The 13912-nt window shown below is 59.0% G+C and overlaps 1 protein-coding gene across 4 annotated transcripts in view; it reads right to left on the reverse strand.

Moving 5' to 3' along the window:
- KIF19 (kinesin family member 19) overlaps positions 1-13912 on the reverse strand; it is a 28110-nt gene that overhangs the window by 8569 nt on the left and 5629 nt on the right. The window contains exons 3-8 of one of the 4 annotated variants that reach the window (XM_010816630.4): positions 6242-6352; positions 5505-5592; positions 5085-5221; positions 3729-3854; positions 3182-3376; positions 1301-1447 (exon numbers count right to left, since the gene is read on the reverse strand). In XM_010816630.4, coding sequence (XP_010814932.1) covers positions 1301-1447; positions 3182-3376; positions 3729-3854; positions 5085-5221; positions 5505-5592; positions 6242-6352 — 804 coding nt within the window. The remainder of the gene's footprint in view (positions 1-1300; positions 1448-3181; positions 3377-3728; positions 3855-5084; positions 5222-5504; positions 5593-6241; positions 6353-13912) is intronic. The other 3 variants (XM_010816631.4, XM_024981083.2, XM_010816633.4) reach the window with 3 other exon arrangements.

The following is a 13912-nucleotide window of genomic DNA, read 5'->3' on the forward strand; positions in this document are numbered from 1 at the left end:
ATCTCCTCGGGCCATCCAGGTCACCCCGTTTGCTGACGGCGGAAGGTGCCATTGTCTTGGCTGGAGCGAGGCTGGTGATGGAGTGAACTGGGCCTGTGGCCACTGCCTCCCTTGTCCCGGGCTTAGCCCTGCCCTCTTCAACGGAGAGAGTGTGCGGGGCTACAGGGGCCTGGGGGCAAAGCCCTTGGGCGTGGCAGTGACCAGCTGAGCGACTTCAAGCAAGCTCCTTCACCTCCCTAACCCTCAGCTCCCTCCGGTTTCTAGGTGGCAGGAGCCAGCTCTTGCACCCCCAGCCTGCAGGTGCAGTGATGCTGGCGGGCTGATGCCCGGCGTTAGGTCACCTGCAGCTCTGCCATCAGCCTAGCCAGACCTCTGCTGGGGCCCTCCATCCAGCACTTACTGGCGGGAGCCCTTGGGGAGGTTACTTAGCCTTTTGGTGCCTCGGTGTCCTCGTCTGCAAATGGGATTAACGACCCCCTAACTCAGATATGCTGACCCGATAAAAGGAACTGAGGAGAATTCCCTGGCCATCTGGTGGTTAGAACTCCATGCTTTCACTACTGAGGGCCCAGGGTTCAATCCCTGGTCGGGAAATTAAGATCCCACAAATCATGCAGAATGGCTCCCTCCTCTCCAAAAAGGAACTGGGTGTGGCGGGGTGAAGCAGTGCATTCAGAGACCAGCCAGGAGTGCGCCCCCCACCCCACAACAGCAGCCTCTGGGAGCCACGAGACTGACTGTCCACCTGAACCCCCAAATCCAGATGACTCCCAGTTCCCTCAAATCCATAGCCCTGGGTGGGAGGGGGGCGGTCAGATGCTCAGATGCAACCTCTTTTCCTCCCCGCTGTTCGAAAACAGGGGCCGGCGAGCGCGTGCTCAGTCGCTTCAGCCATGTCCGACTCTTCTAGACCCCATGGACTGGCTCCTTTGTCCATGGGATTCTCCAGGCAAGAGTACTGGCGTGGGTTGCCATGCCCTCCTCCAGGGGATCTTCCTGACCCAGGAATCAAACCCCCATCTCCTGCATTGCAGGCAGATTTTTTTTTACCCCCTCAGCCACCCGGAAACCCCTAACACACAGGACACCCAGTTTAGATCTGAAATTTGGATGAGTGAGCTTTTTTTAAAGTATAAGTATGTCTCAAAGATGGCATGGGACATACATACTGATACCCAAACCAGATTTCGTTATTTATCTGTTATTTATTCACATGCAGCTGGACATCCTGTATTTCTCTCTGTGCAGCTGGCAGCCCCACCCCGGGTGCCCAGGGCCCAGGCCCGGTGGCAGCTGGTACCTTCAGGAGGCGGGTGAGCTTGCTGTCGCGATAGTTGACGTACTTGTTGGTGCCCTTGTCGCTGAGCGCATTGATGCAGTTGCCCAGGGCCAGCAGCGAGCGGTTGATGTGGGCCCCCTCTTTCATGCGCTGCCCACGGTTCTGTGTCTGGGGGGGCGAGCAGCAGGTATGACTCCCCACCCCAGGCCATCCTGGGTTGTAAACCCTCTCCCCATCCCCCAGGGCTCTGCAAGGAAGAGATGCTGAGGACCTGGTCTGCCCTCTGCCCAGGGAGGGCATTCCAGAAGGTCAGAGAACAAGAAGGTCTCTGGACAAGAGTGGGGCTTCCTAGGCGGGTGCTAGTGGTAAAGAACCTGCCTGGCAATGCAGGAGACACAGGAAACGCCGGTTCGATCCCTGGGTCTAGGAGATTCTCTGGAGGAGGGCGTGGCAACCCACTCCAATACTCTTGCCTAGAAAATCTCATGGACAGAGGAGCCTGGCGGGCTGCACTCCATGGGGTCACAGAGTTGGACACGACCAAAGCAACTGAGCACGCAAGCTGGACAAGAGCAGGGGACAGGACGCTCCCACGGAGGGCTGAGAGCCTGGCTCTTCGTCTGCCTGGGGACTGACCCGCTGGCACAGTTAAGGGCAGCGCCGAGGGCGAGATGGCGGGAGGTCGCGACTTCCCAGGCAGCTCAGCTGGGAGCCCTCACGGCTGTGGGCTCCCGGCTCTAGAGAGAGAGCCAGGCTCCAGAGGGGAAGGATGGAAGTTTGCGTGTACGTGGGGAAGGGTGTGTGAGCATGTGTGAGTTGCATGTGTACATGTGACAGCGTGTATATGTGTATAAGAAGGTGTGTGAGGAACCCCCTGGGGTTCCAGGGTCTAAGACTCCACGCTCCCAATGCAGGGGGCCTGCGTTCGATCCCTGGTTAGGGAACTAGGTCCCACATCCACAGCTAAGAGTTTGAATGCTGCAACTAAAGATTCCATGTGCCATTACTAAGACCTGAAGCAGCCGATACATAAATAAATAATAAGTAAATATTTTAAAAAAAGGAAACCTGTGCATTAGGAAATGCATGAATTTGTGCATGAATGGATGTAAGAGCAGGACAGGACCAAGTCCCAGGAGGCTCTGCCACCCTTGGGAGACATCTCTGCCCAGCCTGGTGAAGCTGGGATCGGGTGGCTGCAGGGCACACCCTCTCCCCACTGGCTGCTCCCCGCCCCCTTCCTCCAGGAAGCCCTCAGGCCTTTATGGAAAGAAAATGTGTTTCTCCCACTCCACCCTGTGGAAACCAACCCCACGTGTTCCAACATGAAACCCTTGTTGCTTCTCCCTGGTGCTTGCGTTTGCCTCAGTGCTAATGGTGAGATGCCCATGGATTCAGGCGACCACGAAACTTCTGAATTTGCCCACAAGAGGGGGCCAGGGTGGCAGGGCTGGGCAAATGGCGATGGGGAGGGATGAACACTGACAAGTGGGTGGCAGGCTCTTTTCTCTCCCTGATGTGGTGGGCAGGGTCCCCTCCCTCAGGGGACATTGTCTCCCCGGGGCGCCAGCTCCTCACCGGGCCCGTTCATTCTCCTGGCTGTTTCCCCAGGTCCTCTGGGACACACACTGTTTTCTTCCCTGGAGAGACCCTCACACTCCCAGGCCCCTTCCCACAAAACAGCCCCTTGGCGGGGGGGGGGGAATCTCCCTGGGGTACCCTAACTCAGCCAATCCTTTCTGTCCTCTGTGACATCCCTCAGTGCCCGCCCCTCTGGAGCACCCCCCACTCCCGCCCTCCCTGAGACAGTCCCCACTCCACCCCTTGGGGAGCGGGGTGGGCCAGCCTCCCTGCCCCGCACCCCCAAGCTCTGCCCCCAGCCCCGGGGGGAGCCGGCCTCACCTGGGAGGCCCGCTCAGAGCCAGCCAGGTCGATCATGAAGAGTCGGCCCTGCCGCACCTCCTGCAGGACGTCCCTGACCCGGCTGCGCTGGCGCACGGCCACCTGGAGCACGGCGTGGGAGCGCGAGGACGTCTGGTTGGCGGCTGTGGGCTCCTGGGTCCTCTGCCGGTTCCCCCTCATCAGCAGCTGCATGATCTGGGTGGGCAGGGCAGAGCAGGGAGGCCACTCCTGGGGGCCCGTGGGGATGCTCCCCAGTCCTGCCTCTGCGAGGTTGGGAAGGGGCCCAAGGCAGGGCTGGGTCAGCCGCCCGTGTGCTGTGGGGGCCGAGTGTTCAGGGCCTGTCTGTCAACTGGGAGGCTGGGTGCCTGGCCGGTCCCCAGGGTCGGCGTGGCTGGGGGCGTGTCATCCAGGGTCCTCTGTGTCTGCCCCAGCTCCAGCCACCTGAACTGCAGTGGCTCCCTGGTTGCAGAGCCCTGCCGCCTCTGGTCATACCCCCACACACAGAGATTAGTGTCCTCCACTACCCGACTGGCTGCACAAGACTCGCCTCTTTGGCATTGATGGTGGAGACCTCAGTGATTCCAGCCACCTGGATCACTCCCTTGGAGTCTTCCCTCAGCTCCAGGTACCCCAGGGAAGGGTTCAGCAGGTCCCGGATCATCTCATTGTAGATCTGATGGGACCGGTTGGGAGGGGCAGGGGACAGACGTTAACGGGAGACCAAGAGCAGGAGGCTCAGGCAACAGCCGGGCTCTCCATCCCTCCCGAGAGCTCCAGGCTCCTCTCAGGGAAACCCTGGGTTAAGGAGATGGACCCCTTCCTTCCTTCCTATGGGGTGGGCATAAGGGGGCTTCAGCATCCAGGGGGAAATACTGGGCTGCCAGAGCCAACGGTACAGAAGGTAGCAGGCCGGCCGGGCACCAGGCAGAGGATAGGACCTAACCCATGGCCAAGCCCTGGTGGTTGCTAGGCAACCCTTATGGTACCTTCACCCAGCCTCCCTAGCCACGGCCATCGAAGTGCATTTTGCTGTCTAAGTCAACACGATGCTGGCTGGAGCAGGTGCTGGCAGCAATGCCTCGCTGCCCCTCCTGAGCTGTCACCCAGGAGATTATCAGCTTCCAGAGGGAGCCAGGGAGGCCAGGAGCCAGATGGAGCCTAGCCCAGTGGCTCTCCCGCCGCTTCTGGCCTCTGTGGGCCCCCACCCACACTGATCTGCTATTGCCTAGTGATAGCACTCCCACAGGTGGGCATCGGGGGCTATGTCAAGGTGGAGAAGGCTGGCAGGTCTAAGCCTGTCTGTGTATGTAACATTCTCACCTGTACCTACATATACAGAGTGCCTACAGGTAGCCTGGCAAAGCAAACAGGGTTGGCTCAGTCGTGTCCGACTCTCTGAGACCCCATGCACTGTAGCCCACCAGGCTCCTCTGTCCATGGGATTCTCCAGACAAGAATGGAGTGGGTTGCCATTCCCTTCTCCAGGGGATCTTCCCAAGCCTGGGTCTCCTGCATTGCAGGCAGATTCTTTACCATCTGAGCCACCAGGGAAGTGGAGGAGTGGGTCCAGAGGATGGCCTCTGGGAGGCTGGCTGAGGTCTGTGTGCAGTGACCAGGTAGCTTTGGAGTAGCCAAGTGGGCAGGGCCCGGCTCTAAAGCCGCAGGGTCCTGAGTCTGAATTCCTGTTCCCCCACTTACTGTGTGACCGCGGAACTGTGGCTATCTAGTTGCCTAACCTCTCTGAGTTTTTATAAAGTCAGGCCGACCACATGCACGTGTGAGAGCAGCCGTGACGAGCGCCCCCAGGAAACTGCCCCCTGACCTGACCCCTGGGAGGTAAACCAGCCCGGGCCTGTGGACCTCCTGGCCCAAGCCCACAGGACGGGGTGGGCCGAGGGCTCACCTCCAGGTAGGACATGGACACCTCGTATTCCATGTCATCGCTGGTCTCCTCGATGGCACGGAAGAGGTCGTTGAGGGTCCGAACGTAGATGCCGGGCTCGTGGTCTGTGCCCAGCATGGTGTAGGTTTTCCCGCAGCCTGGGGCAGAGCAGGGTGGGTGGGTGAGCAGGATGGAGACTGGGAGCACGGGGGCCCCTGGCAAACCTGGGGGTGTCCTCAAGGCTGGAGCCTCCCAGGTGGCCGGGAGGTGGGATAGGGGGAGAAGATGGCATCCTTGGCTGGGGGTGGGGCTCTGGGTCTAAAGGGCTCTGGGAGAGGGCAGTTTCAATCGGCCACGTCCTTGATTCCTGCTGCGGCCTGGGCCAGACAAGCTCTGAGGTAGAGGGTGAGGAGCTTGATTCTTGGGGGCACTCGCCCTCACCTGTGGGGCCATAGGCAAAGACAGTGGCATTGTAGCCTGAGATGACGCCTTCGATGAGGCTCTTGGTGGTGGCCTGATACACCATCTCCTGTAGGAAAGAGGAGATCCATCAGGGCCCTGGGCACAGCCAGGGCAGAGCACACGGGCCCACGGGCTCACCCTGATGCCCAAGAGGCAGTTTCATCCTTGGAGCCCTCGGGCCCTGAGATGTGGGTGTGGGAAGGGGGATGGCTGTCTCTGCTTTCCCCCCATGGGTCGGGGGGGCAGGGAATGCCAGCCTGCAAGAGTGCTCAGGACACCTGAGACCCTCCCCACCAACAGCTAGCTCCCAGCCCCCAGCCCAGAGGACGCCTCACACCTGCTCCTTGGAGCATCCACGGATGGGTGAGATGGGGGTCCCTGGGAGGGTGTCAGCTTCCCTGAGGTGCCCCTCCCAGCACCAGATGGGCTTCAAGCACCTTCCTGCAGCTCCCCTAGGGGCCACCTGTGGGGAGTGCTGTGTGGGTCCCTGTGGAGGGTGGCATTTGTGTGCTGACCGTGGTGTGTCCACGCAGACGGCTCTGTATGCGCCATGCAGGCTCACCCATGCGTGTGTATGTGGGGATGCGGCAGGGAGAGAGTGAGTGATGGAGGGTCTCCTGGGGCTCGGTGCCAGGGTCCCCTAAGGGCTCCCTCTCAAGTCAGTCAGAGGGCAGAGAGGGGATCCCGTGTGTCCCCAGGCCCAGGCGCCCCCTCACCTGGGTGGCAGTGAAGTCAAAGGCCACGTCGAACAGGTAGGACTTCTCCCGGGAGCGGTGCGCCCGTAGGATGTCATCGGGATCCTCCATTGGGTCCATAAGAACCACCATCTGCAAAGGTCCCAAGGGGAGGCGAGCAGTCACCCAGGAGCCCCAGGCCCACCCCAATGTCCACACTGACCACTGACCTTAAGGAGTGGGAGGGGCCGGATGAGAGAGGGATGGCGTCTGGGAGCGCCAGGGTCAAGGTCAACCAAGTCCCAACATAGGACAAGACACTGAGCGGACGGGCTGCCCTGGGACCACCCCAAGGTCTCAGAGATCCCTTCCGGGGTCAGCAGGGGAGTCAGGGCCAGTGACGGCCCAAAGAGAGCTTGAGAGGAGACAAGGACTGAGGCTGGCCCCTGGGGGGCAGACAGAGGAGGCTGATTTGGGAGCCCGGTCCAGTACCGTGGACTCAGGAGATGTATAGGGGTCCCTCTGGGTGCACCCCCATCCAGCACCAGGATTCAGGAGCCCCCGGTGCTGGGAGGACCGCAGCTTTGGGGCTCCCACCAGGCTCCTCCCAGCAGGTACACGCTGGTGCTCACGGCATCTAAACCGGCCTAAAGACACCCCACCCCATCTCCCAGGTCCCAGCAGGGCCCTCCTCTGAGACCTGCAGTGGAGGGAAGAAGGAAGAGGTAAGACAGCTTCCCAGGAGGCCCGAGCCCGGGACCCTCACGCAGAGGTCTTAGTCAGTCAGGTGGGATTCCAGAGTCACGAGAGGAGACGCCCCAGACAGGCTGGGCTGGGGCTCTGTGCAGGGAAACGAGGAGGCCACTGCCCCGGCCCCCCTCACAGACTGCTAAAGCCTGGGTGGCCACAGCGAGTCGAGTGCAGGGCACTGGGGCCTGCAGTGTATCTGGGGTGCACACCTGTCTCCAGCCACCTCCTCTGGGCTTCAGCCCCAGGGCCATGTAAGCCTCTCCCAGGATCCACTTCCTGGCTCGGGCCCTAATACCAGCAGCAGGAGCCCTGATCAAGTGTCAGACCCAAATGAAGAAATATCCGCCCACAAGTCCCCAGGCATGTGTCCCAGAAGAGGGATGCAAGGGAACCTGACCAGCTGCATGGCTCTCACCCTCGGTGTCAGAGCTCCTGGGCACACCGGCAGCGCCAGTGGCCCGAGGGGCACCCTCTGGGGGCTTTCAGTGCAGGGGAGGGTGAGCAGCCTGCACAGATGCCCATCCCCCACTGATCACCTTCAGATGACCTTCGGCACTGCCAAGTTCATGGGCACCGTGGGCATCTGGTTCCTTTGACATCCAGCCTCCTGAATCAGGACACTGTCAGCACGGCTGCCACGAGCCCCTCTTAAAAGAGGGCTTCGTCTGGGTCTCCATCTGTCTGGACCCCTGCCCGCACCCCACTCTTCAGAGCATCACCCCCTTCCCTGTCCACTCGGGCACACAATGGAGCCCTTGTGCCCCTCGGCCAGGTGAACTGGAGCTGAGCTGCGGAGGGCTGGGGTGAGGGTGGGGTGCTCGGGGCTGCCACGGAGGCAGCACAGTGAGTTTGGGCCGAGTGACCACAACTGCTGGGCACCTTGCATGTAACCCAGGCATTAAGTGATACCCTCCGGGTCAGAGAGAGATGTGATTTCCTGCCTGACATTCAGAGTACAGTGGGGAACAGACCATTTTAGTAACAAGCGCTGGGTTCTGGGAGGCAGGCAGAGTGCAGAGAGGGGGCACACGACCCAGCTTTTCCACTGCAGGAGGGCTTCCTGAAAGAGGAGGTACCAGAACTCTTTTTTTTTAATAAGATATTTAATATAGTTCCCTGTGGTATACAGTAAATCCCTGATGCTTGGTGGTTTAGTTGCTAAGTTGTGTTCGACTCTTGTGACCCCATGGACTGGAGCCCACCAGGCTGCTCTGTCCATGGAATTCTCCAGGCAAGAATACAGGAGTGGGTTGCCATTTCCTTCTCCAGGGGATCTTCGTGAACCAGAGACTGAACCAGGGTCTCCTGCACTACAGGCAGATTCTTTATCAACTGAGCCATCAGGAAGTAAGTCCTTGTTGAATATCTACTTTATTTTTAAAAAATTTCCGGCATGCCATGAAGCAAGCAGGATCTCAGTTCCCTGACCAGAAATTGAACCTGTGCCCCCTGCCCTGGAAATGCAGAGTCTTAACCACTGGACCACCAGGGAAGTCCCAGCACCAAGTCTTAAAGGATGAGCAAGAACTGGCGGAGGAACGTGAGGTGGGAAAGCGTCAAGGGGGCCACACGAGCAAGGCCGTGATGTGACAGGCAGGCTGTGGGCAGGTGACCTCAGCACAGAATCACCAGCAGTTCTCAGGGTTGGAACGAGAGCTCAGGAACTTTTCCTCCTGTTCTCACTGCCAGGAATCCCGAGAGCACAGACCCAAGATGGCCACAGAAGGAGACCTAGGGGCCCCTCTGTGAGCACGTGTTGCCCGCCCCACCCCCCTGCCCAAAGCAGCTCCGAAAAGTCACCCAGACTGGCACCCAGCATCGGCCCAGGGAATGTTTTGTTTCTTTGGGCTACACCTTGCGGCTTCTGGAACTTTCCTGACCAGGGATTGAACCCATGCCCCTCTGCAGTGGAAACACAAGAGTCCTAATCACTAGACCACCAGGGAAGTCCCCAAGGAAAGCTTTCTAAATAAAGCTGCACTGGGACCATGTGCAGTGCTAAATGCTTTGCACACTTTCTCATCTTCTCCGACAACTTAGAGCAGGCCCTCATTATCGCAAGATGTAATGGGGAGTCAGACTGGTACCCAAGGCTGCACTGCCAACAACAGAGCTCACTGGATTCAAAGCCACTGGGTTCCAGGACCCAGGCTCCTAACCAGGCCTCCTGTCCCCGCCTCTGGAACAACAGAGGCCTGGCGGGGGGATGCTCCTCTGTTTGGTTGAGCTGTGCCCCCCCCCACCAGATTTAAATGTTGAAGTCCAACTCCCCAGCCCCTCCGAGTGTGCCCTTATTTGGAAACAGCGTTGTTGCAGATGTAATCAGTTGAGTTAGGATGTGGCCCTTTTATAAGGTCCGGTGGTGTCCTTATAAAAGGGGGCTATTAGGGCACAAACACATGTAGAGGGAAGGAGATCAAGCCAGTCCACCCGAAAGGAAATCAGTCCTGAATATTCATTGGCAGGACTGATGCTGAAGTTGAAACTCCAATAGTTTGCCCACCTGATACAAAGAGCTGACTCCTTAGAAAAGACCCTGATGCTGGGAAAGATTGAAGGCAGGAGGAGAAGGGGACGACAGGGGATGAGATGACTGGATGGCATCACCGACTCGATGCACATGAGTTTGGGAGAACTCCGGGAGATGGTGAAGGACAGGGAGGCCTGGCGTGCTGCAGTCCGTGGGGTCTCAAAGAGTCGGACACGACTGAGTGACTGAACAACTGTGGTATTTTGGTTCAGCAGCCTTGGAAACTGATACATCACCCCCCAACCCCCTGACCGGAGGCAGGCCCTCCCTCAGCCCGGAGGCAGTGGGCTCAGCCTGGGAGCGTCCTTTCACAAAATGCTTGAGTCTTAAGTGTCCATGTTCAACCTGTAGCATGCTGGACACCTGCCTCTGGGAGGTTTCAAGGGGGACGTTGACCACACAAGAGGCACAGGGCCCCCCCATACTGGCAGGGGGTGGGGTGGGAGGCGTGGCTGGGGCTGGGCCAGGTGGCAGCACACGGCAGGGCCCTGTCTCCGCTGATCCAGGCCCCCTGACTCTGCAGAGGCCCCGGCTTGCCCTCTCCCTGCCCTCACCGCCCCACACCCAGACCTATTCTTGACTCAAGGCCAGTTGTGATCTTTGCACAGTTCTAGATTTGGGCTGGGAAACCCAAGATCCACTGGGGAGCTAGGGGGGCCTCAGACTTGGGGGAGGGACATGTCATCCATAGATGGGGCCGCAGAAGGTGCCAGGCTCCTCCCCAGCATCTCCTAGGTGAGAAATACCAGGAACAAAGCGTGTGGGGACTTCTTCCTGCTGAGCAGCACTAAGCTGCGGGGTTTTGATCAGCTGAGCAGCACTAACCACGTCTTTCTGGCCTGTGGATGGCTCAGGGTTCCTCAGTCTTGGCGCTACTGATGCTTTGGGCTGGACCACTGCGAGCGGGAATTGTCCCGGGCGTTGTAGGATGGTTGGCAGCAGCCCTCCGGCACTGGAGGCCCTGGCACTGCCTCCTCCAGGGGTGACATTGCCACATGCCCCCCCGGGGAGCACAATTACCCCCGCTTGAAAACCGCTGTTCCCCCTCAAGCCACCAAACTGGCAGCGAAGTTCTCTGAGCCGGGGGCGATGTGCAAATTGGGTTCAGGCTCCAGACTGCTGGGTGACCCCGGGAAGACTGCACCACCTCTCTGGGCCTCATGTTCACCCTGGCCAGAAGTCAGGGAGGACCCACAGGGCCATAGCCTTGAGAGAAGAAATCACCCCATCACCCCTCACCTGCTCGGGAAGCCCCAGCAGAGAACAGGAATGTGAGGGGGTGCCTAGCTCAGGAGAATCATTTCCAGTCCAGGTTACTAAGCCCACAGCTCCTTTATTCTCGGGCTGTAAACCAGACACAGCAAAACAAAAGCCGGATTCCAGCTGGATATCACCTCTGTAAAGCTGTTTCTGCATTTGTTTGTTCTTTAAGAAGGAAAATTCGTGGCTGGTCAGATTTCTAGTTGTACCATCCTGTGGGTACTCAAGAAAGGAGATTCTTGATCCCAGGAAGGGTGTTACAGGGCCCTGACAGCCCTGAGGCTAGATGAAAAAAGATTAGAATGCTGAGCTCATAAAGCCACCGAGGTCCAGCCAACTGCTCCCAACAGAGTCACACCTGGCTGATATCCTGGCCAGGTCCCCACCTTCCTACAGGACTGTGAGGACCCGGGTAAGCAGAGGCGTGACCGACATGGTCCAGGGCTGCCTTTCTCGAAGGTCTGCTGATCCCTTCATCACCGTCTTCCTGGAAGCCTCTGAAATGCAGATTCCCAGCACTGCCCAGATTCACGGAATGAGAAACTCTGGGGAACTGGGCCCACAGATCTGCCTTTTTAACCATTGCTCCTGTGGCTCGGTGGTAAAGAATCCATCTGCCAATGCGGGAGACGCGAGTTTGATCCCTGGGTCTGGAAGATCCCCTGGAGGAGAAAACGGCAACCGACTCCAGTATCCTTACCTGGAGAATCCCATGGACAGAGGAGCCTGGCAGGCTACAGTCCACGGGGTCCCAGAGTCAGAGATGGCTGAGCACAACAATACAGCACACAGCTTGCCGTGCACCCATTCAGGTGCTAAGTGTAAGCATTCTTGCATCCTGGTGGCATTATTCATAACAGTCAAAACATAGGAAACAAGCCAAATGTCCTTCAACTGAGGAGAGGTCGATCAGATGCAGAGCAGCATGGAATCCTATCCAGCCACGAAAAGGAATGACACTCTGACCCAGGCGACAACGTGGATGAACCCTGAAAACATGCTCAGTGAAACCAGTCAGACACGAAGAACCACACATTTCAGGACCCCGTTTCCATGAACTGTCCAGAGCAGGCGAATCTACAGAGATGGAAAGTGGTTGTCTGGGGCTGGGAGGGGGCTGGGGAGATGCGTGGTGGTGTGGTTAAGGGCGGAAGGAAAGGCTCCCCAAATCCTCTCCCAAGTCACGCTCCACCAGGCTCCGCCCTCTGGGGTCACAGAGCTGGGAAGCAACCAGACGGTGGGCGGTGGGCGTGCAGGGAGGCCCTGCCCCTGGGGCAGTGAGCAGACTAAAGCCGCCCTGGCTCCCGAACAACACTCACGGATTCTGACGCTCAGCACCTGTCATCTTATCCTCTATTTATCTTTCACAATAGCCTCACCCTCACAGGATCGCTCTAATCCTCTCAACAGCTCTAGGGCCTGGCAGAGCAGGTTATTAACATCCTGCTTTCTGATGAGAAAACAGAGACTAGGAAGCCCCTCGCCTGACTCCTGAGACAGGACCCCCAGGGGTACAGGGAGGTTGACACTTGGGCTTTGAGGCTAATTATGGGATTATGCATATGGGCAGGTGACTTAAATCCTGCAGATAAACACAGTCGGGGAGGCTGAGGGGAGAGGCAGTGGGCTGTGGGCTCCTCGGGGCAGTGGGGGTGGGGTGGGGAGAAGGAAGCTCTTTGTTCTGGGAGCTTCTTTTTCCAGCCTTGGGACTCCTGGGCCCCACCGCCCTCTCAGGCTGCCCTCCCCCACTTTACAGTCATCAGGGGCACTCCCTGAAGGGTCTGGCATCAGAGTCTAGTCCCAACCCCCAATGCTAGGAGACTGAGCTCCTACTGGACTCTTCCCCGAACATATATATGTGGCAGTGACCAACTGGGGACCACCAGACAGAAAGCCCTGAAGCCAGAAGCGGGTGGGCAGGAGGTGGGCCAGGGTCTCACTTATCTCCGGGGCCTGAAACCATCCTGACTGTCAGCCCTTGAGATAAACTAACATCTCTTAAATCCCGACCACGCACCAGGCACTGGGGAGCGCTGGGCATCCAGGAACCCTGGAGACGTCTACGTGTGCATACTAAGTCGCTTCAGTTGTGTCGGACTTTGTGAACCTATGGACTGTTGCCCACCAGGCTCCTCTGTCCATGGGATGCTCCAGGCAAGAATACTGGAGTGGGTTGCCAGGCCCTCTTTCAGGGGATCTTCCCGACCCAGGGCTCGAACCTGTATCTCCTATGTCTCCTGCATTGGCAGGTGAGTTCTTTACCACTAGCGCCACCAGGGAAGCCCTGGAGACATGTAAGAAGGCATTGTGTTGACAGCGCTATGATGACGCCCCAAATCAACCGTCAACCCAAATCAACATCCCCGGGGGCGGTGGGTGGGGCAGGTAAGACCACAGGCACCCGAACCTCCTCTTTACAAATCCAAACCTGGCTCCAGCTTCCTCAGAATGCAGGCACCGGCCTCTGGTCCGCAGAGGACACTCTGCCCTGCCCGTGTCCACCTCTGCAAAGCGGGGGGAACACGGACTCTCTCAGCCCCAGGAGAACAACCCCCAGCTCCAAGCAAGGCTGTGCTGGGACCCCCCTCATGCCAGCAGGTGACGGACGCCTAGGCCCACCTCTCCCCACTAGGACCGCCGACTGGCAGGCTTTGACAGCACGGCCTCCCTGCTGACCACCAAGGGCCGGGCTTCAGTAGTGTGACCTCTGGGTTGCTCCCCACCCCCTGGCCCGAGCACGGGGGCAAGTAACTCCTCCACCACAGAGGGAAGAAAGAGCCTAGAAGCCCAGGCCAGGGCAGACTGGGCTGGGAGCCCCTCTGTGGGGCTGGGTTGTGAGGAAGGGCCACAAGCAAGCGGGCAACGGAAGCCGCTGGGTCAAGGGCAGGTCTGCTTCCCAAGCAGAAGTCTCTTTAGTGGGGGCGGGGCGTTGTGCAGGCTGCCTGGGCCAGCGGCACCTTTGCTGGGAAGCGGCTCCATGGCTGTGTTATGCTGGGGTTGCTCCCACGCTCTCCCTGCCAGTCACCAGGCTCTACACCTCAAGAAGGAGGAGCTGAACAGCTGGCCCATCAGTGAGGCTGGTCAAGCCTGCAGCCCCGAGCCCTGTCGGGGTCAATGATGCAGGCCTGGGGGGCCAGGGACATAGACGAGCCCTGGGGGGTCACCAAAGAGCC

This window comes from Bos taurus, chromosome 19 (assembly GCF_002263795.3).
Source record: "Bos taurus isolate L1 Dominette 01449 registration number 42190680 breed Hereford chromosome 19, ARS-UCD2.0, whole genome shotgun sequence".
Lineage (NCBI taxonomy): Eukaryota > Metazoa > Chordata > Mammalia > Artiodactyla > Bovidae > Bos > Bos taurus.